General features: G+C 33.4%; 2 protein-coding genes across 2 annotated transcripts; one reads left to right on the top strand and one right to left on the bottom strand.

Moving 5' to 3' along the window:
- Positions 1-2,421: 2,421 nt before the first annotated feature.
- On the bottom strand, positions 2,422-13,211 carry LOC133197028 (PR domain zinc finger protein 15-like). Its single transcript, XM_061332871.1, has 8 exons — positions 13,193-13,211; positions 12,507-12,597; positions 10,493-10,655; positions 10,054-10,144; positions 9,685-9,837; positions 7,136-7,365; positions 6,517-6,680; positions 2,422-6,217 (listed from the first exon to the last, which is right to left on the bottom strand). The coding sequence occupies exons 1-8, from the start codon at positions 13,209-13,211 to the stop codon at positions 2,818-2,820; spliced, it is 4,311 nt and encodes a 1,436-aa protein (XP_061188855.1). The 3' UTR covers positions 2,422-2,817.
- Positions 13,212-16,330: 3,119 nt separating this feature from the next.
- Positions 16,331-22,119, top strand: LOC133178675 (palmitoyltransferase ZDHHC22-like). Its single transcript, XM_061313399.1, has 2 exons — positions 16,331-16,380; positions 20,639-22,119. Exon 2 carries the CDS (start codon positions 20,673-20,675, stop codon positions 21,621-21,623), a length of 951 nt encoding a protein of 316 aa, XP_061169383.1. The 5' UTR covers positions 16,331-16,380; positions 20,639-20,672; the 3' UTR covers positions 21,624-22,119.
- Positions 22,120-26,064: the final 3,945 nt, after the last annotated feature.

Raw genomic sequence — 26,064 nt, 5'->3', positions numbered from 1 at the left:
AATGATTATTACAGATTTATTCCAATGTACCACTTTGATTCCCTATTGTTGTCCCTCCCACTTTTTCTTTTTTTTTTTTTTTTTTTTTTTTAGCTTTTTCCTATATACCAGTGTTAAATATTAATTCAGATCCCCACTGCAGCCTCATCCTATCCACGGAGCCATGATATCTTCACTTTCTGAGAATGCTTGCATATTAATATCACTATTCATGGCCCTGGCATTTTTGAGAAGATTGTTTCCTCTACATCCCTTTGTAAAAAATTGATCTATTGTGGTCCCACCCTACCCCTCAGAGGCAATGATTTGAAAAAATAATCTGACTCTACTTTATGCGAGAATGCTTCTATATAAATTTCATCATCACTCTTCAGATTGAACTACTGAGTCAATTTAAACTCAACTTAGGCACAGAGTATCCTTGGATGAAAGGGATGCAAGTGTTTTTCATTTGAAGGCCGGCCACACACACCAACTTTATGGGGAAATGATAAATACTGAAAATTTGGTAGGATCATTCAAAAGTCCTCAAGAACTACTGGGTCAGAAAAGATGAAACTTCTGTGAAAGCTTCCTGACATTGTGTATAGATTCAAGTTTGTTATATCATGGCCCCTGGGTATAGGATGAAGCAACATGTTTTCTCTCCAGCAATTAAATCCATAAATCTCAGTGACCTTGACCTTTAAGACGTAATGCTATATCCAGCACATTTAGAACATTGACAATAACATACTCAAAAATGTCTTTTATTTTTTATTAGTGCTTCATTAAAAGTGTGAGAAGTAATCTTCAGTTCAACTTCACGCCCTCAAAAACTTTTTAAAAAGATTAACATTCCTTACTTTATTAGCTTTTTTATTGAAATGCACATAAATAATTTTTAAAACGAGAAAGAATTACTTTTCTGAAATTAACCAGAGATGCTTTGAAATATTTTTTCCAAGTAGCTGCAGCATCTTATGTTTGTCAATTTAGAAGAGATGAATTGTTGGGTAAATGTTTGATGCTGAAGAAAAAGACTACGATTGTGTTCCTGCTCATTGATGGTAGTTTACGAGAGAATGAACTTTTGAATTGTTAAAGAGGAATCTTAAAGAAAATGTATACATACCGGTATATTAAATCATAAATCTATACCAATCAAGGGTTCTAACACAGGCCACCTTTTGTGATTATATGTTATGTTCATAATTTTGCACACAAAAAAAAATTAAAAATTGTGTTAATAGAGATTACAGTGTTTCAGTCAAAAATTTGTGCAATTACATTAGTACTTTAAAGATGTATCATTAATAACTTTAGTAACAATATAACAAATTTTTATAACAAAGCAAAGATATCTGTTCCTGGCATAAGCTTGTTTTATTGTACATGTATTTCTACAATTTAAATATTAAAAGAAAACATCCTTTTGCATAAATGTTTGCATAAATGTTTCATTATCTTGTTATATTAATATGATATAAGAATGAATCAGAGTTTTTACAAACTTTAACTACACACAGACCAATAATAAAATGTGTCACTTGATTACACACCAACCAAGTTCCAAAAGGAAAAACAAAAGCAATCTCAAGTACACTCACAAGTTTCTTTCTGTATTATGTGTATAATTTTTCGTGATATTCATATGGTATAAAATTTCATTCAGGAGTGTAAATGTACATGTACATCTTAAACAGAACACATCTACATGTGCATTGAACATATGAGTGCAATAAATAGAAATCTTGGACTTGAACCAAGCATAAATAATTAAGCAAGAAGCAATCAATCATTAACCCAACCAACAACTGACAAACCTTTTATGATTTATCATCAGTTGTGCAGCAAATTGGTTTCAAAAACAAAATTCTTTTTTACCCTACATGCAGGGCTCGACATTAACTTTTTTCCCTACTTGTCCAATCGGACAAGTGACCAAGACATTTACTTGTCCGAACTTCAACTTCACTTGTCCGAAAATTGTTCAATAAAGATACAATACTGTCAACTTGAAAACTAAAATAAAGTCCATTACATGTGAGTGATTCGTGATATTATTGATAAATACAACAAACACATAAAAACAAACTTTTATCTAGGCTTTCTATCCTGATAACAACAAAAATGTTCACAAACATCAAACAGAATCTAAACTTTGTAACTCGACGTAACTTTCAGTATGCAATTAGTGAACTTCGATCCCGATCGAGTGTGAACTCAATTACATAGCGATCCATATCGGGATCGAAGTTCGTTTTTTTATGTACTGCTTCCGTCTTTACCGATGAACTTTCATTTTATTATTTGAAGACTTCTTTACATTAAAATGCACTTGTCCAATCGGACAAGTGCCCAGCAATATTCACTTGTCCGTAATGTTTTTTCACTGGTACCGGACAAGCGGACAAGCGTTAATGTCGAGCCCTGACATGTATTAACAAATTGAACACCAAATCAACTTATGTAAATATATCATTTTAACAATACACATTAAATTTGTTAACATGAAAAAACTTACAAAATTCAAAATATTAGATAGTGTAAAACAGCTTGTCTGGAATGTACTATTTTCTATTCCAGAGTAACCATAAATCAGGTTTTATTCATGAAGACTGAATTTTTGTGTAATTATGTGAGTTTGTCTCAACAAGAAAATAAAAAGATCTTGTGGAAGTATCTCATTACTGATGTCATTGGGATAAGGAAAACTTGCAAATGATAAAATGCTACTTTCTTGCACAAATAAAGTTTCATGAAATATAAGTGATTTACAAAAGAATATGATAATTTTTTATGCATACTAAAATTTAGTCTTTCAACACAAAAAAATTATGTCAAAGCAACAAATTGTCCTTGATCTGTGTCCTTGACCTCTGGAAGATCAACTACATTTCCAATGACCTCGACCTCCTCTGTGACCACTCCCTGCTCATTCTCTGGGTTCACAATTTGGAGGATAACTACAGTTTGCTGATCATCTGGATTATTGGGGTCATGGACCAGATTCTGAATTTGGAAACTCCCATCAATACTGGGCACATTTATGATATCTGCTGATGTCAAAGTCTGTATACCATTGGCTGATAGGATTTGTTGATCACCGGTTACCATGGTACTAGATAAACTCTTCAGGGCTTCAGCAGCTACTTGAGGTAAGGTGTTTTCTTCTATGGTGACGGTTTCCATGGGAACACTAATGGCGTCATTTACGTAACTGTAAGCTACCACTGGGGCTTCCTCTCCAATATCGACTCTCTGGACCAATGAATTCACAAAACCATCTTCCCTGGATATTATGTACTCGGGATGCTTCCTTTTGTAATGTCTGAGCAATGTATGTTTGTGTGCACAGCGGGAATTACAAATGTTGCACACATACATAAGTCCACTATGTGCTGTTTGCATGTGCTTCTCTAAATCAGCTTGCTTTGGAAACAATTTGTCACAAGATTCGCATTTCAATTTCTCCCCAGCTGAGTGTATAAATCTGTGTTTCTTTAGCTGTTCAGGATACTTAAACATTTTATCACATTCATCACATTTAAAAAGTTTCTCTTTCATATGAGAAAACATGTGAATCTTGCGGTTTCCCTTCTGATTGAAGACTTTTCCACACTCTGAGCAAGGATACACCACCTTCTCATCTGAGTGAAACTGTTTCATATGAGAGACAAGACCTGGTTTGGATGTCAGAAATTTTCCACATTCTTCACACTGGAATTTGTGCTTTTTCTCATGAACTCCTTCAACATGCACCTTCAGATATTCCTCATGATGAAATTTCTTCCCACAGTGTTCACACTCTACTTTTTTCTCACCATGTATTTTAACATGTTTATTAAGATTGCTTGTGGTTGTAAATTCTTTCCCGCACACATGACAGATGGGTTTATCTCCCAGCAAATTCATGTCTCTCTCTGCAACAAATTCTGCAGGGTTGCCAAATTCATCAACACACGTATGTGTCTCATATTCTTTATAAGCCAGGAAGTTCTTCAGACAGACCTTACATTGTATTGTCCTCCTATGCTCCTTTTTGATGTGAGCTTTCAGTGCCGTCTGGCCAGGAAACTTTTGTTGACAATGGTGACATTCCATGAGAGAGGTATCCTGTAGGCACTGATGAGTGTGAAGAGTTCCAATCTTGATAAATCGTTTCTTACACCTGTCACAGCTATAGGGATGGGTGTGGGTTTGATAGTGTTCTCTAAAGGCCTTGGTTGAATAAAAGAAGGTACCACAGATTTCACATGCTGCACTTCCTTTTTCACTAATAATACTGTTAGCCACACAAAAGCGCACATGGTCATCTAGATCACTAGGTGCTTTAAATATCTTTTTACAAATGTTACACTCCAGCTGATCTCTATGCATTTCCTTATGCCGATTTAAGTAGTTCAGATTTCTGAATGACTTCTTGCAGAGACCACAGGAAAAAAGGACTTTATCTTTCTTGACATAGTTAATAACTTGCTTACATGTCTCTTGGTGTATCCTTAGCATATCTACAGAATCAAACACTTTGTTACAGTTATCACAGAACTCCTGTTGACACTGGGCCTCGTGATTATCAAGGCCAAGCTTAGTGGCGAACCCTTTCCGACATTTGCTACAAGCATAAACCTTGTATTCTTCAGCTCTTTCAGGACAACACACCAAAATGTGTTTCAACTGAGAATCTTTTCTGGCAAATGTCTTAAGGCAATTTGGGCATTGAAAAATGTTTGTGTGTATGGCCAGATGTCGCATCAGTGATTTCTGTGAAGGAAATGGGTGTTTACAGATGTCACATTTGATGGGTTTCTCTGATGCATTAGGACAGATGTGGTCCCTAAGCAACTGCTGTTTACCAAATACCTCATTACAGTTAATACATCTCAAGTCCTTTTTATGGGATAAATAATGTTCCCTTGCCTCCTTTATGTCCTCCATTTCTATCAAACACAGCAAACACTGAAAAATGTCTTTCCCGTCTTTTTCCAGTAGTTTAATAACTTTCTTCATTTTACAGTCATGTTTAAGCATACTATCCTTTCTGGCAAAGTTAAATCCACAGAACTTGCAAGAAAACTTCCCAGTGTGCATTGGTATGTGTAACTTGAGATAATGTATGCTTTTAAAATGTTTCCCACAGTGTTTACACACATGCTTGTATTTGGAACTTAGTTTCTGAAGAGCTTTGATTCTTTTCATTTCACTCATAACTGCTTTATCATCAATGTTGGTAAGAGGTTCCATGATCTCATCAACATCCATTTCTAACTCTATTTTCTGTTTTGTTGTATTCATGTTTTCTTCTGGCTCACACTGCTGGTCGCCGGGCAGCTGTGTGTCATTCCCTTCTGATTCATTGGCATCGTCACCAATTTTAGTCACTGATGTGGAGCAGTTTGATGCAGTTTTTTCATTGTCTGCTTCTCCTTCAGAAATTATTTCCTCTGAGACAGCAACTTTTTTCATTTCTCTGATTTCTTCTGTTGTACAATCTGAATTCATCACATTTTCTGTTTCCAGTAGTGCAACTGAGGGCACAACGTGGTTAGGCTGTTCTTTTGTTTCTCCAGAATCAAAATGATCTACTGCTGAATAATTCTCATTTCCCTGCTCTAGGGCTACATCAGTTTCAGCTTTGTCTTTTGGATCTGATAGATTTTTAAAATTACTAGATTCAACATCACAAACCTCATCTTCAGCATCTCCTTTGGTTTTTTCACCTTCCATTAGAGTAGGTTGTACATGGATATCAGCATATGGAGCTTTCTCAACATTCTCTTGATTTTTGATTGGATACTTTCTTGGTCGGCCCCTCCCCCTCTTTGCTTTGCCCTGATGATTATCACTTCCTCTTTCTCTCTGACTTTTCTCATTAGTTTTTCTCACATCCTCAGATTCTGAACCCTGAGTCTCTTCTGAAGAATTCTCACTAGACAATTCCTTTCTCTCAATGGTTTTTCTTGACTTTTTAGCATTTGAGAGATACAGGAAGTCTTTGTCTATCTTCCGTCTGCTCCTCATGCTCCTCCTTGGTCGGTCTGTATATGACAATTCATACACAGTGAAGGCCACCTTACTGGCATCGGTGAAGTCTGGGTCACTGGGGTCATCATTTTCCAGTTCCTCCCAGTCCTCCTCAGCCGGCTGCTCTTTGCCATCTTCTTGATTTTCTTGCAATTCCCCATCTGCATTTACGGCATTATGATTTTTCGGATGTCTTCCTCTTTTACGCTTTCTAGTTTAGAAAAATAAAAAAAATTGATTTTCATTAAATACATGCATGACAATGTATGCAATAAATCTAAATTGTGTTTGCTTTCTAACCTTTTCTCAATCACAGCAATTAACTTTCACCATTCAACTGTCCTTAAAAAACTTGCAAAGATTTTTTTATATTCAAAAGAAAGTTGGTTTACAGTGAAATGAACAAATCATCATTTTTTTTCTAATGAATCATTTTTTCCTAAATTTTATCTATTAGCCAAATTGCATTGAATATCATCAGTACTCCATATGAGATGAATAAGAACCTACTCCTCAGTCTGAGTGATGTGAAGAATTAGATGATGAGCCAGATCATTCTCCGAGGTGAAAATTTGTTCACAGCGCTGACAGGGATGTTTGGGTAGGTCAGTGCGCTCTGTGACAACATCAGTCTCAGGCTCCTTAGTCTCTGTGGTGCTAGCTGAGGCTGCCTGCTGAAGTATAGATAACTACCGTTCTGAATGTGGACTGTGCTTACAAGACATTTCACTACCCCAGAAATAGTCATTTTTTAGACTCATGTTCTTTCTTTATGATCTTTTATTTGAATATTATTGTTGAGATTTCATAACTATTCAGATGTAGATCTCAAAATACATGTAATATCCTGTTTCAAAACTGTCATGCTTATTTATAGCCAACAGTTTGGAAGGAAAATGGTGCAAATCCTGAGTGATAACTTATCAGACAACAACTGCATCTGTAGTCAGTAGAACAAATCATATGTACATGTAATATGGTTTCATTAATTTGACATGTAAATTCGTTGACAGATACCTTGTCCAATTCCTTCATTAGTGATATTAGCTGTCCATTGATGACCTAATTTGAACTATAAAAACAATGAAAATTGACGTTCAACGAAAAATCATGAAATCACAATATATACCTCTAATACAGACATGGTCTGCTGCTCTCTATCTGTCTTTTCTGTATTATTTGTCATCTGTAACAACTCCTGCTCCCCGCCTTCTGATTGAATCAAGTTGCTCTCATTAGCTAGAGTGTTACCCTGCAGAGTTGTCTCTCCCTGAGTTGGACGTTCCTGTGGGACCTCGAGGGGTAGACTCTCCTGAACCTCATCAATGGAGGGGTATATCACCTCCATATTTAGCATTACTACAAATTAAAATCCTCATAATGAGAAAAATAAATTTTAAATCTATGACTATTTGACAATCAATTCTCTACATTTTAACAATTGCCTTTTTCTTTTGAGTTTGGTCATTAACATTGTATGCTGTGTTCATTGACAAATGGAACAACAAATTAATATGATCCAAGCAATAGCAATCCAACTAAGTACTGTATTTTCTGAAAAAAAAAATATAGATAAGGCCAAACAAAAAAATATGTGTGGTTCCGGTTACACTTCCAAAAAAATTAGGGTAGGTAGGTAGGGATTTTTTTTTTTTTTTTTTTTTTTTTTTTTTTTTTAAACAAAATGATTTTCTTAATTTTTTCTAAATAATACCTATAACTGCTTTGCAAATGGCATTTAGATGTGGTGTGATAATATACTAGTCAATATTGGTAGGGGACACCTACATGCCAGCTTGCTTTGGATTTAACACTATTAAACACTTGCACTACGTTTTGAAAGGAGGCCGTCATTGCTGAAACTAAAACCTAAACTGGAGCCATTGATGGAAATCGGGGAAAATTGCAGAAAAAATATGAAAATTGCCAAAAAAAGTTTAGGGTCGGGGGTATAAAATAGGGAAGGTCGGGTAACCGGAACCACACATATTTTTTTATTTGGCCTAATCAAAGATTACGAAGCTCACCTCGACTAATGTTATCTATTAGCAAGGCAAATTTCACATCATATTTTTTTTTCTAGTTAGTGTACATCCCAAGATCAATATCCATGAAAGTTTGGTTTAAGTAGAACTTATAGTTACTTGGAAATAGATGTGTTAAAAAAACTTTTTTTAACCTGTTTACTCATCAAGAAAATTTTGGTCAGTTTCAACATCCAAAGCGAGTCTGAAAGTTTTCATCCTTAGATGCACCATATATGCAAGTTTAATCATAACAGGCCATAATATTATATAGCTACTCCCAAAAAATTACCTTGTCACTCATCTGGAAAATGTAGGTCAGATTCAGAACCCAAAGCAAGTCTGGAAGTGTCTATCCCTAGATACATCATCCATGCTAATTTGGTTAAAATATGGCTAAAATTCACTCATGTGGAAAATCTGGGTCAGATCCAGCATCGGAAGCAGGTTGGTTAGTGTCCATCCCTAGATGCTGCATCATCCAAGCAAGTTTGGTCCAGATAGATCTTATATTTACTTGGGAATGAACTTGCTCCAAAATCTTAACCTGGTCACTCATGTGGAAAATCTAGCTCATATACAGCATACGAAGCAAGTGTGGTAGTGTCCATCCCTGGATGCATCATACATTTAAGTTTGCTCAAGGTAGGGCTTATAGTTCCTTGGAATGAACCTGCTCCAAAAACTTTAATCTAGTCACTTATCTGGAAAATCTAGGTCAGATCCAGCATCCGAAGCATATGTGGTAGTGTCTATCCCTGGATACATCATACATGCAAGTTTGGTCCAGGTACGACTTATAGTTACTTGGGAAAATCTAGGTCAGATCCAGCATCCGAAGCAAGTGTGGTAGTGTCAATCCCTAGATGCATCATCCATGCAAGTTTGGTCCAGGTAGGGCTTATAGTTACTTGGGAATGGACTTGCTCCTAAAACTTAAACCGGGATGCCGACACCAGGGGTATAGCATAAGCTCATCACGACTTCGTCGAGGTGAGGTAAAAATATTTGAATTTAGGCCAAATTATAATGAACTGAATAGTAATGGCCCTGTATGGTATTATTTCTAATAGTCAGCTATCTACTTTATCATTTGAGGCTCTAATTGGTGACTTATTTAGTCGCCATGGTGCATAAAATTTTTGATTGGCGCCTAAAATTTCTCTACCGCATTTTTTTTTTGCAAATGCATTGATTGCATGCAGAAAGTTAAAAGACGGGGGCAGGGATTCAGTCAAGTATACAATATTTGAATCGCAAAAACGGTCTTTTTACAATTCTACTTTGAGCATTCCCTTGTTACTGTACCTCCTATTTCCTACATTACTATTGCGACCTGGAGAGCAGGGGAGAGGGATATAGATACTCTTGTACCTCCACTTTCAAAATGGAAGGGACACTAGACACGCCCTTTCTTCACTACCCCCAATGGTCCCTGTATTGACTAATACATGTATAAGCTTTTAAAATTGGTGCTTAAGAAAAATTTGCCTGGCGACTAAAAATTTGCACTGGAGACTAAACTTTTTTGATAAGGAGGAGACAGCTGGCACCTAAATTTTAGAGGTCACTTAGAGGCCTGTCATTCATACAATGATATGTCTGAGTTATAAAAAGATTTATTATCCATTATCTCAAAGAAATACTGATTTACCTCTGCTAACTCCATCAGGTACGACGCTTTTGCCGATTTTCTTGGCATATGGAGGAGCATACCAGACCTTGAGTTCCTCCCCCACGACTATGTCTCTGATTGTGCTGTAGTATATGCTGGTTCCCATCTGGTAAGCTATCATGTTCTGCTCATCTAATAAATTACAAATATCACCTCTTTACAGGAAAAACAAAAACAAACATTCCAATAACATTCCACAAAAAAACTGTATAAAGTTAGGGTTTACTTAATAAATTCTGTTTTACTCCATTATGAAATTCTTAACATGCTTATTTTTTTTTCATTTAATTTACTTGCATTTCACAATGAGTTGTACAAATGGGCAATGCAATGTTTAGTTTTACATACTGGAATCAGTTGCAGCTCGCACCAGACACAACCAATTACATTCATTTTCACTTGTTGTATCCAGACTAACAATGGAATCTCTAAATATCACCTGCAATAAAATAAACTACTGTAGCAGTACACAAAAGATTTTTAGTCTTATTTACATCATTCACATTATTTCCTTTGTATGTTTGTAAAAATAATCTCAACACTGCTGGGAAAATATGTTTTCCTTAAAATCACATCAACATTAATTAATTTGCAATAAATTACTAGTGTAAAAACAAACTCTATTACAGCAATCATTTCTAAGGAAATCGAATATTCATTCTAACTTTTGAATTCAAATGTAAGTATGCAGGTTCTCATTTCTCCCATAAAACAAGGGCACTTCTTCTTCTACTGTGAACAAAGTTCAAAATTTAATCAATATACATGTACTTGTATGTGTTCCAACCTTCAGAAGAAATAAGGAATCATCATTGAATTCATGTGTTGTCTTTTTGGCTTCAAACGGGCCATACTGGGTCTTCCTGTTTATTGGACTCTGAGCAACCACTGCCACTTCCTGTCCCCCTAAATCTACCACACACATGGAGTGGGGCAGAGTTAATCTGGCTCTGCAATGTCCAATCAATAGTAAAAATGTGATCTCTTACTCATTTAAACTTACTGTAATGGGGGTCATTATCACTGTGTTAGGTATATATATACATGTACGTGGTAAGCTTATATAAGGATACTTATTCAAACAAAAAAAACATTCCTTAAATAGGAACACAGACTTTCAATCTGATTAAAGCAATATGAACTTTGATGTCGAGCATTTTTGTTGCAAAATTGTAATTAACAATTCTAATGACAGAAAAAAAGAACATTTATAAACTTTTAATGTTCTTATTTGCGATGGAAGAACTATTTACAAACTTTGATTAAAGCAAAATACATTACTCAGTCTGTCATATTTTAGCAGCTTTGGCATGGACAGCGATGCACTAATTCATGAATACCACTAAAAAATCATTTATTAATGCAATACATGGCATGGACATGTGTAACACTAATTCATGATTATGCCATACAACTCCATACCCAGTGATTGCGCTTAATTTTGAATACGCCAATTTATGTACTCATACAGTACATGTAATACTATAATATCGACTGTACAGAATCTTTCTTCTGAAGCAATTTAATAGTTTATTTAAGTCTAATTGATCATCAAGGTTTCAATTACATACATTTCAAATTTATCATTATAACATATTTTAACAGCAAAATGAAATTCTCACAAATGCAGCTCATATTGCTTTAAAATCAGATCATTGACCCGAAATTTTGATAGTCGTTGTAATCTTGCAGGTATGTTAAGGCTTCCTGTAGAATATGACAGTGCACTCTGTGCCTTCACATCTCTGAACTACCAAAATATGACATCATAATGGAAAATGACGTCAGGTCACTGCAAACTTGAGGTGTTATGACGGGGAGAGTGTCATGAACTTTACACTTTATTTCAAACTGCATGTAAAATGCTAGATACCAGGTAGCTATTGCAAAATTCACGGGTCGTTAAAGGTTTTTTAAGTCTTATATGTCCGAATATTTTAAAAATACACTGCTTACCTACCCTTGATTGAAATTCATCATGTTCAAAATGCTTATGAAAAATATACTTTTGAAATGTACTCTATTTTATACCCGTGGTTGGAGGTAGAATTTATTTTGTGTGTATAAAAGAGTCTGGCGCAGGTGATTAATGAGGATTAATCTGAGAATTTTTGTGGAAATCTGTAAGAAGAGGTTGTTCTCTAACTGAATCTTGCTTGGGAAAAATGTGTGTTGGCTTTGTTTTAATACATATTATGATATTGTGTGGAAAATACCCTCAAATTTGTAGGTAAGTTGAATTTCTTAGGAAATATTTTGTACTCAAGTAATACTATGACTTTTCCCAAGCACATTTCGGATCCACGAGGATACGGTGAGTTTATTTATATAACAAAATGTTAATAATTATTGTGTTAATCAGCTGCGCTGAAGCGATTTATATGAAACACTTCAAAAAATTAGAAATGACCGTCACGTGATCAACAAAGTCATGTGATATCATAACAGATATGCTAATATATAGCCGAGGAAACCCTTTATATAAATTGGAAGTACTAAAGTTCAATACTTATAAATTAAAACCAAAACCGACCTCGCAATGACATATTATGTTTTGAGCACATTTTAAAGCTTCGGGAAGACTTAACATAGCTGCGCTGAATAAAATCACACCTTTGATACAAAGCTTTGTGTACAGCCACTATCAGAATTTCAGAGCTTACCAAAGATCTGATTTTAATCAGATTGACAGGTTTTACATCAGTATTCACTTATTTTACTGTGTTTATAATGAAATGACTTGTAAAAAAAATCAAAATAGTTATTTCTAACTACAAATGTTACATTCTAGCATATATTACTTAGTGGTGGCTGGATTTTGAATTTCCGATGGCAGAAGTCCGAGCTCTGGACAGCATTCTGTGGTGTGGTTCTCACCACAAACATTACAACCTGTAAATAGACTGAATTCTTTATTACTGATCAACAGCACAGGCAGTTAATTCATCAAATATTTCATGTGAAGTTATGACTACATTATTACATGTCTGGAGAAAGTGAAAGGCTCGAGTCCTGTAGATATCCATGAATGTAAAAACTGACAAACTACATGTGTTTACTAATACAGGTACATGTACTAAATGTGTGGTTTCATAAATTAAGTACTTTTTCGAACAAGTAAAGATCACTTTAAAAGATGAAATTACATTTTATATATATTAAAAAAGAAATTAAGCAAATTGAACTTTGGTATAAAATTCTGGCAAATATATATTTAAGTATAGCTGATATCATTATTATCATTGCCAATTCTGACAAAATAAAGTGAATGCTAAATTTCCCTTTTACATGGCATGTATTTACTTTTTGTCATTGGTTACTATTCAATACTCTTTTTCCCTCTTTGTTCTTGACAGAGCTAAAGAGTGTACTGTTCACGCATGAAAGATTTGCAACCTGGATTTACATATCTTTTAAATAGGAGATAGCTAGTATTTTAATCCATAGCTAATTAGTATATATGATAATTGATCTGGAAGTCCATTACCTTCCCAGGTGTATTCCATAATTCATGGGTCTTCTCTGATCTTCTTAAATAGTCTATTAAAACAAATACAATGTGCTTGTATATATTAAGATAAAATCAGATGCTAAAGTTATAGAACAACCTGGTTTTATTATTTATTCATTTTTTTTTTTTTTGTTTCATTCTGGGGTAATATTGAAAATGTGTAGTCCATGAAGTGAAGCTTAACTTTCAAACAAGTCTTCACATTACCACACAATCTGATGATCCTCTGCATAGAAGACAATTTCATGCATCATGTTTGATTTTCCTTTTTAAAAAATGCATTTGTTATGAAAATCACCTTAATAAAAAAAAGAGGAAAAGAGAAAAATAATTTAATTTTGTTTGTATTCTAGCCTCTGATTGGTTAATATCCAAAAAGGAACACAAATTATTTCTGTATAACCTGGTTTGGTATGGGGACACACCCCCCTGACAACCAGCTAAATCATCTGTATCCATACAATCCTCTCATTTCCAGTCCTCGGGATTCATGGAAAATTCCAGATTTAATAAATGTACCTTTAACTTCAAACAATAATTCGATCTTACCACATGTAAACAAACAACAAGGCTGCTAGGCCTATGTATCAGTTTTTACCTCCCATCACTTCCGTTACTACAGTTGTATTATTGAGCGGCAAATTTGAAATAATAAAAAAGCAACGAAATTTTACACCCATAGTTATTTAATGATTTTAAAAATTAAATTATAAGGAATGACTCTAATTCTTGGCCAAATTATTCAAGTATAACCTGGTTTGGGTCAGTTTACGCTTCACGGAATATAAAGCGTAAACTGACCAAAACCAAGTTATACTCAAATAATTTGGCCAAGAATTAGAGTCATTCCTAACATATAAGTAGAAAAATACAGAATCTAAAGGAAGACTAAAGCAATACTACAGCACTTTATATGCTTCCCTAGCTGCTTCATCATCATTGCAAATTTGGTCCAAGAGTTACCTGGTTAAGTTTAATCATGAAACTATTATATTAGTTTTCAAATGGGAATAAACATTGTCTAAAATTTATAACACAGAGTAGGTAATTCATTCATTGGCTCATCTCAGCTATGTAGAGATGAGTTAAAAAATAAAAAGTAATAACTTGTATGGGAAACTATGCATGCAACTGTGATACAGGCTCCAAATCGAGACTGGTGACATACGTAGATGCACCATATCATTTCTATAGCTTTATCTATATATTAATTAAGGCACATAGTAACAAATACTACTGGACCAGTAACAGGAAGTGCATGATTTAAGGTGGCTTAGGTTCAGTTCCTGGTCTGATCTGTCGCATTTTATAGATCCTCTATAACAAAGGGAGTTTCATTAAGCAAAACAAGCAGGTACATGTAAAACTCAAGAAAAGTCTTCCTGCGAAATGACTCGGACTTATTTTCTTGCTATATATGCCCATATTCCTTATTTCTTTTCCATCCTGCTAATCTATCACGCCACCGGACTTACGTGAGCTAGGCCTATATCTTGTTTAAAAACCCGTTTTATTAATTTCTGTTTTTTTTCCGGTAAAATACTTTGAAATTGCAGCCCATGTGTTGTTGTTTACATGGTTGACACAAAATACATAGTTGTGTTAAAAAATGGCGGAACGATTGAGTCTGTTGATTAAAAAAGATTCCATACCGCGGTTTCGTAAGTAAGTAAGACTTAAGGAAATGAACTGATTTTTAATAATAAATATATTTTACCTTGAAGGTCGGCATAATTTTCCCAGCAGTTCTTTATTTAATTCGTTTTTTAAACTCTAATAAGTTCAATTTTCTCGATTTTTGAAGATGACCTTCACCGAAGAATGAAAGGGTAGGGAACCAGTCAAATTCTTGACATGTCGAGAGAGAAATATTCGTGATGTTTGGAAAAATGGATATTTCATTCAAAACAAAACAAAAAATATATATAGGCCTATATAAAGAAATAAAAAAAATTAATAATGAATAATGAAATTAAAAAATGCTGCAATAATTTATTATAAAAAAAGAAAGAAACGCTTTAAAGATATAAAAATATTCTCTCTCTCCATTCTAACCCCCCCCCCCCCAAGTAAAAATGTGAAATCATGAATTTCATTTATTTCCTAAACCGTGTTCTTAATATTATGTCAGACCAATATAAAGTAGTTCAATAATTTATTTGCGTGTTTCCCTACTTTATATATTTCTTTATCAATGAACAATTTTGCTGTGCCGGGAGAACTACAGGTTCATTTTGTTGTAAATGATAATTAGATAGCTCAATATTCTCTCCTTTACGAAATGCTTCATGTACATTAAATTTCTCTCTGTTCAAAAAACATTTGTTTTTATTAGTTTATAGAGGATCGTTGAATAATAAAGATATTTAAGGTCAGACGATACGTTCCTCAAATATCTGTTTTGTATATCTTTGTAATGTATGAAAAATATTCAAAATTTTAATTACCTTCTGATTTCTAAGCCAGTTTCTAATCGTCTTTTAAAAATCTAAACAGTAAAAAATTTGATATTGGCAAATTAATTTTTTTCCAAAAGGATTATACAAGAAAAAATATCCTCTGGTATCTTGCACAAATGCCTAGTAAGGTACCTCATTTTTTTGTGAGTAAGCATATTAAAGTAGCAATACTTCAATGACAAAATCTTGTAAAAAAATTATGTATTATTGAGGAACGTATCGTCTGCCCTTAAATTGTTAAAATATTGGCTGAGATGCTGAAAAATCTAAAGATATTTTATAAACTATTAAAAATATTTATTGGATTCTGAGATTCATTTTTTACAAAGAGTAACTTACAGCCATATTTACCATCAGGAGAAAATGTCTGAAAGAGAAAGTTGTTGTTTACTTATATAGATGAAAAAACATGCACTTCGTCTGGTGAATATGTGGATTCATCAACGTGCATAGTTCAATATTAGCATCGTCAGTAAATACGTTTAAAAAGTTTTGAAAAAAGGTATGCCCTAATTTTTACTTTATTAAATTTTCAACAAAAACGAACACACACGAATAAGTTGTGGTACAAGTTACTTGTAAAAAAAATTAGGCTGGTTCCCATTTTCGGAATACCTCTTCAAAATTGCAGCGATAGTGGAGATGATCATGATGTTAGGAAAGGACTTATAATTTCGAAATACCGTGAGGCAGCAGCAAACAAAGGTAGCAAAACATTTCAACAAGAGAATCATTATATCATTGATTTAGAAGGAGGCATTTCTGCATAATTTTTGGGGGCACTTTAAATTAACGTTACATGTACAGATCCAGCACAATCTCTTGATTTAACTTGAAATAGTTTCTTTAGAGAAGTGGACAGGCTTTGCCTACATCCACTTCTCTTCGCAAGCCTTCATGTTTTGATTCTGGAAAACGTGTAAATCTCGAACCGGTGACGGTCTACACTTTAACTGACATTTCGTCTAAAATATGTCTGAATGTACGTAATAGACGTGTTATATTATCAATTTTAACATAAATACACACAATTGTCACAAGAAAACTGACCTTTAAGTATTGTTAATCCATTTTCACAAGTTCTCCATCCCGGATTTAAATTATGTGCAAGTAACTCTTGAAGTATTCAAAAATCTCTAATTCGGACAAAAATGGAAACTATTTTTACAAAATAATAATGAAACAAGAGAAATCGTCTACTCTGTTTAAACTAATGAGACAGTCTTTCCTCAAGTTTCGTTCAAATTCTTTTCGTCTTTGTTTTAAATCTTTTTTCATTTCTCGGGAAAGGTAGAGTTAATATCGTTTAAAAATAAAAGAACATATTTTTTATATTGTCAGTGAGGAAGTAATGAAATATTTTTTAAGCTCAAATTTACATTTAAATTGTATTAAAATAGTAAAAATAAGTATAGGTAATAATATGAATTTTGAATAATATGCTAAATCAAAAGTGAATTGTCAAAAACTTTTTTGAACATTAAAATACGTCTTCGCCAATCTTTCCAAATTATCCGACTTAAAATTTTCAATTTTTTCTAATAAGCTGTGGTAGATAAACATTAGTTTAAATCCGGGATGGAGAACTTGTGAAAATGGATTAACAATACTTAAAGGTCAGTTTTCTTGTGACAATTGTGTGTATTTATGTTAAAATTGATAATATAACACGTCTATTACGTACATTCAGACATATTTTAGACGAAATGTCAGTTAAAGTGTAGACCGTCACCGGTTCGAGATTTACACGTTTTCCAGAATCAAAACATGAAGGCTTGCGAAGAGAAGTGGATGTAGGCGAAAGCCTGTCCACTTCTCTAAAGAGAATAAACTTGAAATAGCTATGTATACCTACTGACAATTTTTCAAGATATTTTTACTTTAAGACTATAGTGCCATCAGATATTCGTAGACAAAAAATCAGCATGCATTACCACTTACCAGGGGTTTTGAAAAGATACCGATGAAAATTCTTGTAGAAAATATACAAAAATTACTAAACATATATTCTAGATGTTTTGTTTATCCAAACTTGTTTTAGAAGAAGTGTACAACAGCATATATAGACATTAAAATGTAGCACACTGTTCCTTCGAGTATTGGAACTCTTCAACTCCAGGGAAAAAGACAAAGTTCAAACTACGTTGTGTATGTCCTTAACTGTAAACCACCTTTTGTGGTGAGGCATGGATAAGTATGATTACTTCACATTGTGCTGAATTATTACCAATCAATTATCTTGTTGACCAGAATTGACCAGCTATACAATTTCATTCAAGAAGTAACTGTGGTCACATATCAATTGCTTTATATCATGTTTATATATCAACATGTTTATATAGCCCCAAAACTTTTAGAACTTTGAGTGCAAAGTCTATTGAGGAGACATGGTTTGATGATTAATTTTTTCATGCATTGTTTTTAGAACAAGACAAAGTTAAAAACTATCATTGCACCAAAGTGCAACTTTTTTTTACATGCTTAAAAAATGCACATTTAACAGTCAGGGACATAATACAAAGAAGTTATTGCCAAAAATAACTCAACAGAGTTATTTTTTGTCACAGTGAGTTACCTCTCTTAGCTTCTGTCCTACTTTTTCCCTTCATTAGTAAAATAGTTTCAATAAAATGATAACTTGTTTCAGTTATTTTGTGTTATCCCCCCCCCCCCCCCCCAATTTCACATCCCATGCTCGCGTGCATCAAGACAAAAATAAATGTTTGGTTAAATTGAAACCTTGCTCAATCCAGAAAAATTGTTCAAAATCTTGGGAAACAATGTTTATTTAAATATAAAAACTTGACCAAAACAATGTAAATAACACCTCAAAATAAGAAGTAAAATGCTATTTATCTCCACCTTCTCACCAATTCTCCATTGGAGTCTGTGCACTCCATCTTGTATTACATAATGGAATATCCCAAAATGCAATACATTTTTGCAGGAAATTCAAAACCCCCAAGAAATCAATGTCCAAGTAGGATATAAAAGTAATATAAGTTATCATTGAGAAAAAAATTGTATGCATAAAATAACTTATTTTTCAAATAACCTGTTTGCATTATGCCCCTGACTGTAATAAGAAAAAAGTACTATTACTAAATAGCTACATTGTAAATCAAGCTATTTTGAATAGCTTAATAAAGCTTTATAGCTATTTCAAGCTATATAGCTAAATCAAGCAATTGTGTGAGACCTGTGTAATGTAACAGGGGTAAGCATTTCTATTAGGTCCAGTACAGTCAGTACATTTAACTACATAGCTTGAATTACCTACCGTAGGTACTTGAAGTTGTCTTATTTAGCCATTTAAATGCAAGTTTTCACAAATTTGCTTGTTATTTAAAATAGACGCATGTTTGCAAAAGGGCAATTTACCCACTCTTTTCTCCATTACATGTGTAATAGAGAACAGAGCGGATAATATGGCCCTGTGATGTATGTGACTACTAATATTTATACCATGAACTTTTTTTAAACAAGCAACCCTGAGAGCAAAGATAGTTTAAACGTTGTTTTTGAACACTTTTAAGCATAGAATAAGAGTGTATTCTACATAAGACAAATTTCTAAAACGAGACTGTCTATTGACTATTAAGTTGATGATACATGGATATCAACAATATCATTTTAATTAAAGTCAACATTTTGCAAATTCTATGATTGATACTATGATCTTTTCAAATATAGTCTCTCATTATGTTGACTGATGTCTTTCATACAAATTGTTAGGCCATTATTTTCACTTTGAATTGTCTACGGATTTTCAGTTTACCCAATCATGACAAGGACTGCATGGCGGTTGTGACTGGTCAACAGGGATGCTTACTCCTCCATGGCACCTGATCCCACATCTGTTTTCAGAGGCCCGCATTGGCTCTCAATTTATATTGTTTTTTTGTGGACTTTTGAGCATGATCACTGTTCACTATCATTACATTTCACTTTAGAAGAGATGTAATTGAGAAATAGGTGATTTAAAGATATATGTGATTCAAGCTATATCTAGGGCTTTCAAAAAAAAAAGAAAGATTAGAAACAGGCAATACTTTTACAAATATAGGAGGTACATCGTAGAAGCAATTTTAATTAAATATGTTATCAAATTTTTCTCCATCAAATATTTTGGCCAGTACAATCATTATTTCAGCTTGGTAAAAGTACCAGATACTGACAGATTTTGAAAGGCTTGTATATCAATTAAAGCTTAATCAAGAGATTTTGCCAATCTTTGGTCCCGGTTTTCAGTATTACAGGATGTTTGTAGGGGGAAAGAGAGAAGTAAACTTTTTATTGGACACCACTTAAGACATTTAACTTGGGAAACCAAGACTTTTTTTTACTTAACACAGTGTAGATGCTGACCATATCACACAATAGTAGCTGGCTGTCACTTTCATCATTTTACTAGACCAAGCTTAAAAAATTCTTTGTTTGCAGTTAGAGTTAGTAGGTAGGTATCTAGGTTTGTAGTTTTTTTTTTCTTGGAAAAAAATTCATTTTAGTTTTCAGGATTTTTGTTACATAACAAATCATAGGGATTTTCATAGGGTTACAAAATGTTTATTCACCTGCAGAGCAAGCTCCATTAAATTTAAGTCTTTTATAAACATCAATAATAGAAAATGAAACAGTTTTAATACCTTGAAAACTAGAAACTTGCACACACCCACACACACACACACAATCAAAAAATGGATGGAATAAAAGGTCAGGTGCATTTATAGTGGGTCAGTAGGTAACTGTTAACAAACAATATTTTATTTTAGGCCCTTTATGTTGTTTTTAACATTGAGATTCAGGTTCCTGTTTGTAACTAGCACAAAATGAATAATTGGACTTCTTAAAAATGGCACAAGCTGTTTTGATTCTGCTATACAAACCATCTTTAATGTTAATTTGAATGAATCCTTGAAATTAGTATCTATTATGCTGTAATATTTTTTGTTTTTATTTACAGACATTTGACTACAGTGGAGTCAGTGAAAATCATCATGTTGAATTTATTTGTGAAGTTTTTTGAGTTCACACAGAGTCTGGTGCTCACAATGGACACTTACCAAGACAGACCCCCCACTCACAGACCCTTACTCACTAAAAACATACTTGTTCTTATTAACTATGGTGGAATGCTATATGTCATTGTGTTTATCTTCCTTTTGCACTGGGTGGCTTCCAGTGTGTGCCTGCCAGGGATTTTCCACAACGAGCTACAAGATCCAGAATTTTCCTTGTTTTACCATCGGCTATTTTTCTGGTACCTTACCCTTAATGCAATAGGACAATGGGTTCTGACTATCATAACAAGTTTAAAGTCTGTTTACAGCACAGCCTCAGATTTGCCTTTGTTTAATGATGCTACACATGAGGACTGGACAAAATGTACCAAATGTGACCAAAATGTCCCTCCCAGAGCCAGACATTGCAACATCTGTGAACGCTGCATTCTCAAGAGAGACCACCATTGCTTCTTCACCGGTTGTTGCATTGGCTTTCACAATCAAAGACACTTTATTTTGTGGTCATTTTATGGCATCATAGGCACAACTATTGCACTGTATTACTTAGAACAATATTTAAGCATCCATTATGTTTCCTTTTTAGGTTCAGAATTTTTCAAATATTTCCTGCCTTACGCACTTGTTATAACAATCATTGGCAAATCCTCATTTTATACATTTTTAACCATATTTTGGTGTTATCTTGTACTGTCCACAGGACTTTTCTGTATGTACATGTTTTTTTGGCAGTTCAGTCTTATCTTAAATGGTCAAACAAGTTACGAGTTTGTGAAGGGGAAAAAAATTTACCAGACCAACTTTTTGGATGAGATGCGGTCGGTGTTTGGTCCATACTGGGGTATACAATTCCTGATTCCTTTCCCCTGGACAAAACATGATGGGGATGGAATTACATGGAAGTCTCACAATACAAAATTCCTGTAGTTCAGGGAAAAAAAATCATATTCTATAAAATCAAATAAAACCAAATGCCATAAAATCAAATAAAACCAAATGAAATACATGTATTATAAAGTACATGTTAGATTTATTATCATTTCAATTTGATTGAGATGCTGTTAGTGTTTTGTTTCATACTAGGGTATACACTTCCCGGTCTTTTATCCATGGATAAAATGATGCATTTTATAAAAAAAAAAAGGAATCTATAGACCAGGCTCTGGGATCATGAAACTATCTCAAATTCAAGTCAGTCTTAAGATTTAAGAAAATTTCGTGATCCTGGAGCCAGTTGATTTGATGAGGATTGTTAGGAAAGGTCATTAACACATTGATAATTATGAGTCGGTGATCAAACTTTATCGGTAGAAAAGACTGAAGTATCAAATATAGCAAATTTTAGCTGAGGAGGTAGTGAGATGCTTATGTTGAAAAAGAGTGACTAAAATTGTGTGATGTTAATGAACATTGTGCAACTGTGTTTTTATAATCTTTTATAGTTCTTTGTAATTTATTTTTTGCTTCAAAATACTTGAAATTTTATGCTAAATTTAAAAAGAAAGAAGTATTACTCAGAAATGGAAAAACATTTTATGTTTATGAACTTTCCTAACAGTCTTTGTATATCTAGCGTCATCACTATTCTCAAAGAGCTAATAATGCCAAATGAATTGTCCCCATCAACTTCTTCATTTCTGTTTAAAATACATTTTATTTATGGTATTTTCTTAATTTATTGTTACAACGTCCACATGCATTTAGTAATCAGTATAGCAAAAGTATGTCTCCTTGCCATCATATCATTGTAGGATTGTATCAACAGAAAATATAGGATAATTATACATATGTATTTGCTTCATCATGTTTATGATTATACAGCTCATGTACTGTTAAAATATATGACCAACCGTGTATTGATTTGTTTCAGCAACAAAAACTCCTCTATTGTGTATTGTGTACAACACTATGTACTTTATAACTAGTGAAATCCATTATCTTGTTTTGCAGAATTATGATGCTTTATTGCCCACTGCTTTCACAAAAGCCTGGAGACATTGATTCTCATTCTTCTGTCACAAAAACTTTCAACTTGCATGGTCATAAGTATTGAATGAGAGAATTACGATAGGGCTTTCATATTTCATATGTGCATTACTTGTGACAAGACCTTTCAGAATGTCTTAAAATTTTTTGAACCCATGACCTAGTCCTTGAAATTTGATCTACTTTCAAACAATTTTCACATTGTTAGTAACTTCTGAATGAAAGAAGATAATTTATTTTGTATTTCACATGCATTACCTGTTACAAGACCTTTTCGAATGTCCTATAAGTTTTTACCTCTTGACCTTGAAGTTTGACATACCAGTACTTTTTAAAAATTTAAACATTGATAATAACTTTTGATTGAGAGAAGATAGGACTTTCATATTTCACATGTGCATTAGCTTTAACAAGATGTCTCCATTTTTTTTTTTGGCCCTCCTTCAATGAAGGGAGTTACAATATATATTTATAATATTATGAGGTCAGTTTTGGTTTACTATCATTTATTTTTTACCAATATTTGCTATGATCTATGGTCAATAAAGTATTTTGATACAGTAAAGGTTCTTAGCTTGGGAGTTTTGGTTTCATTTAAAATTAAGAAAAAATCTGGTACAGTGTTGTGACACTCACACACACAGAGAAACATGCAGTTATGTGTTTCATTGGATGATAAAGCTCTTTAAATCTTTAAAACAGCAGCTGAAGGGATCCTTGCCTCTTATCACTGTCGGTGCATATTTTATAAGATTTATTTTGGTGTTTTGGTATTGGTTTATTCCCGCTTAGCTAGTGAGGGAGGATTTTCAACTTGGATTCAGCCTCTGTTAATTTTGGCCTTAAAAGAAAACAAGTTGTAAGACTTTACAATTTTATTTTATATTACATACATTTTTAGGGGCTGATTCTTGATAGCACTATATAAGTAAATTTTTCAAATATACTTTCATAAAGGCAGTAATAAATTAAAAAAAAAATAATGAATCTCATAAACCACTTGTTTTCAACTTGAATCAAAGCTCATTGTTTTTAAGTTCAAGCAACCCTTTAAGATTCTTGAAGTGAGATTTTCATGGGTTTTCAGCTTTAGTGGACCACAATATAATGAGACGGGGTTAGCGTTCCTAACAATTAATAATCAGCAACTCTGCTGAATGCAAAAATGTAGGAAATATTAATGTATGAAAGGTTATCGGTCATCAAAAAGAAAAAGAAAGTATCGAAATTCAACCAATAAAGAGCATTATTCCCTTAAAAAGATTTAGAATCTTAGGAAACTTGAATAGTGTACCATATTCAAGTTTAATTTAAAAAAAAAAAAAGGCTTCAGGAAAACAGAATTTGTCAATGTTATGTTGGTCATATGCCATAATTGTTACTATAAAGGTTGGAATTTCTTGAAATTCATAGTTTATCTGGAACTCTTTAACATTCAATATATAAAACATGAATGAATAAACTGTACAGTTGTACCAATTTTAAATCTAATACATATATCTCAAAGTTTGATCACTTGGAGATAAATTCAGATTCTGGAAAATGGATTTTTTATGTTTACATGTAAAGGGCCAATAATACCCAGTGTACCACAATCTGATTAAAACCAGATCTTTGTTACGCTCCAAAATTCTTATAGTCGCTGTACAACGGCGAGTCGCAACTAGTTGGGGGGGGGGGGTGAATAAAGGACTAAAATTCTGATAAAAAGGCCGGGTCAACATTTTCTGGAATTCAAATTTACTCTGCTATATGCACAGTAGTGTACCAAATATCTCAATTCAGTACCCCCCCCCCCAAAAAAAAAACCTGATGACTTTAAATAAAAACATTTTGGGCCATGCAGTAAAGGGACAAAAATGTCTCAAAGGAGAGGCCTCACTTGACCTGTAACTCTTCTAAATACATCGTAAGAGTTTACCTCCTAAAAAACTCCAGAATTTATCAGTCTGAGACTTTGTTTCTATTTTCCGTCAAAATTAAGGGCCATAGCTACTTGAAAGAAAATGGCTGAATTTCCAGAAAGCTTAAAATTGATCTGCAATTCTTTTACATTATCTATACCTTTAATTTTTTTTTTTTAAATATCAATCCAGTATCACGAATTTTAACATCATAAGTGTCAAAAATGCTGAAAATTCATCCGCTTCTGAGCCCCACCCCCTTCTTATAAAATAATTAAGTTTAATCTGTCTAAAATGCTGAAAATTCAAGAGCTTCTGAGCCCCCTCGCCCTTTCCCAAACATCCAAAATTTAAGAATTTTTTTTTTTAAAGTCCGTTATACATATCCGCATTTTACATGTTTTAAATACTAAATTTCAGATAATTTAACATAAGTCTCTTTAATTTTCGGGAAAATCAAATAATTCAGCTATCTGTCAGATATGCTGGAAATTCATCTTTCGCGGGTTTTTATGAGGCATCGTCCTCTGCACCCTTACCAGGGCTTCGCCCTGGGCCCATTAGGCAGTCATTCTACAAAAACATGACCAATTAAGAATTTTTTATGTCGCTAGCAAATGTACCGTTGTAATATCTTAACTATAAATTTAAAGGTCGATTTCAACTCTAAGACTTAAAATACGCACATGGTTTTGTAAATATTCACCGATATATATGCAGTTAAAGTTTTGATATGAACATAATGTAATGTTGAAAAACGTATTCCACTGCAAATCTTAATGTCGCTTCATTTATATACAAATTTCAGGATGAAGTTTTCAGGTGCAATGAATGTTAAAAAATGTCTTTTATCCTATATAAAAAGAAATCAAACCACTTCTCGCAAAGAAATGCATAGATCTCCTTTCGTGCGAATTTATAAGCATGTCGCTTAAAATCGATTAACTTCCGTAACGATTTTGTTTTAAATTTCACGCATAGAATGCAGATTTCAAAAAGAACTGAAACTTATCTGAAAGTGACCACGGAACCTTATATCATCGATTCTAGTTGCGAGTCGGCTATTTTACACGATTACATTTTCGACATAACAAAATGAGTTAGACAAATACAGTTGTCTCTCTTAAAAATTTAACTTCCTTAACGGTAATTCAGGAAAGTTTTTGCATTAAAGATATAAAATTTTTGATTATTTTGGGAGCGAAATGCTTCATACTTTTGTTTAATATCCTAAAACAAACTTTGATTTTAACTATTGAAGAGAATTTTAACTTTTATTGCTGGGAATTAACTTCCGTAACGATTAACTGCCGTAACGATATTTTTCCCGAAAATTTAATTTAAATTCGGATACATGCGAGACTTCATGAATCATACTTTAGCGTTCTTTACTGAACATCAGAAACGAAAAATTGTCAAATTCAGCCTTATTTAAAAAATAATAAGGCTTGATCAAGTATTAACTTCCGTAACATTAC

The sequence above is a fragment of the Saccostrea echinata genome, unplaced genomic scaffold (assembly GCF_033153115.1).
Source record: "Saccostrea echinata isolate AGI-Se365-2 ecotype Australia unplaced genomic scaffold, CSIRO_AGI_Sech_v1 ptg000001l, whole genome shotgun sequence".
Lineage (NCBI taxonomy): Eukaryota > Metazoa > Mollusca > Bivalvia > Ostreida > Ostreidae > Saccostrea > Saccostrea echinata.
This window is presented reverse-complemented; position numbering and strand designations above follow the sequence as displayed.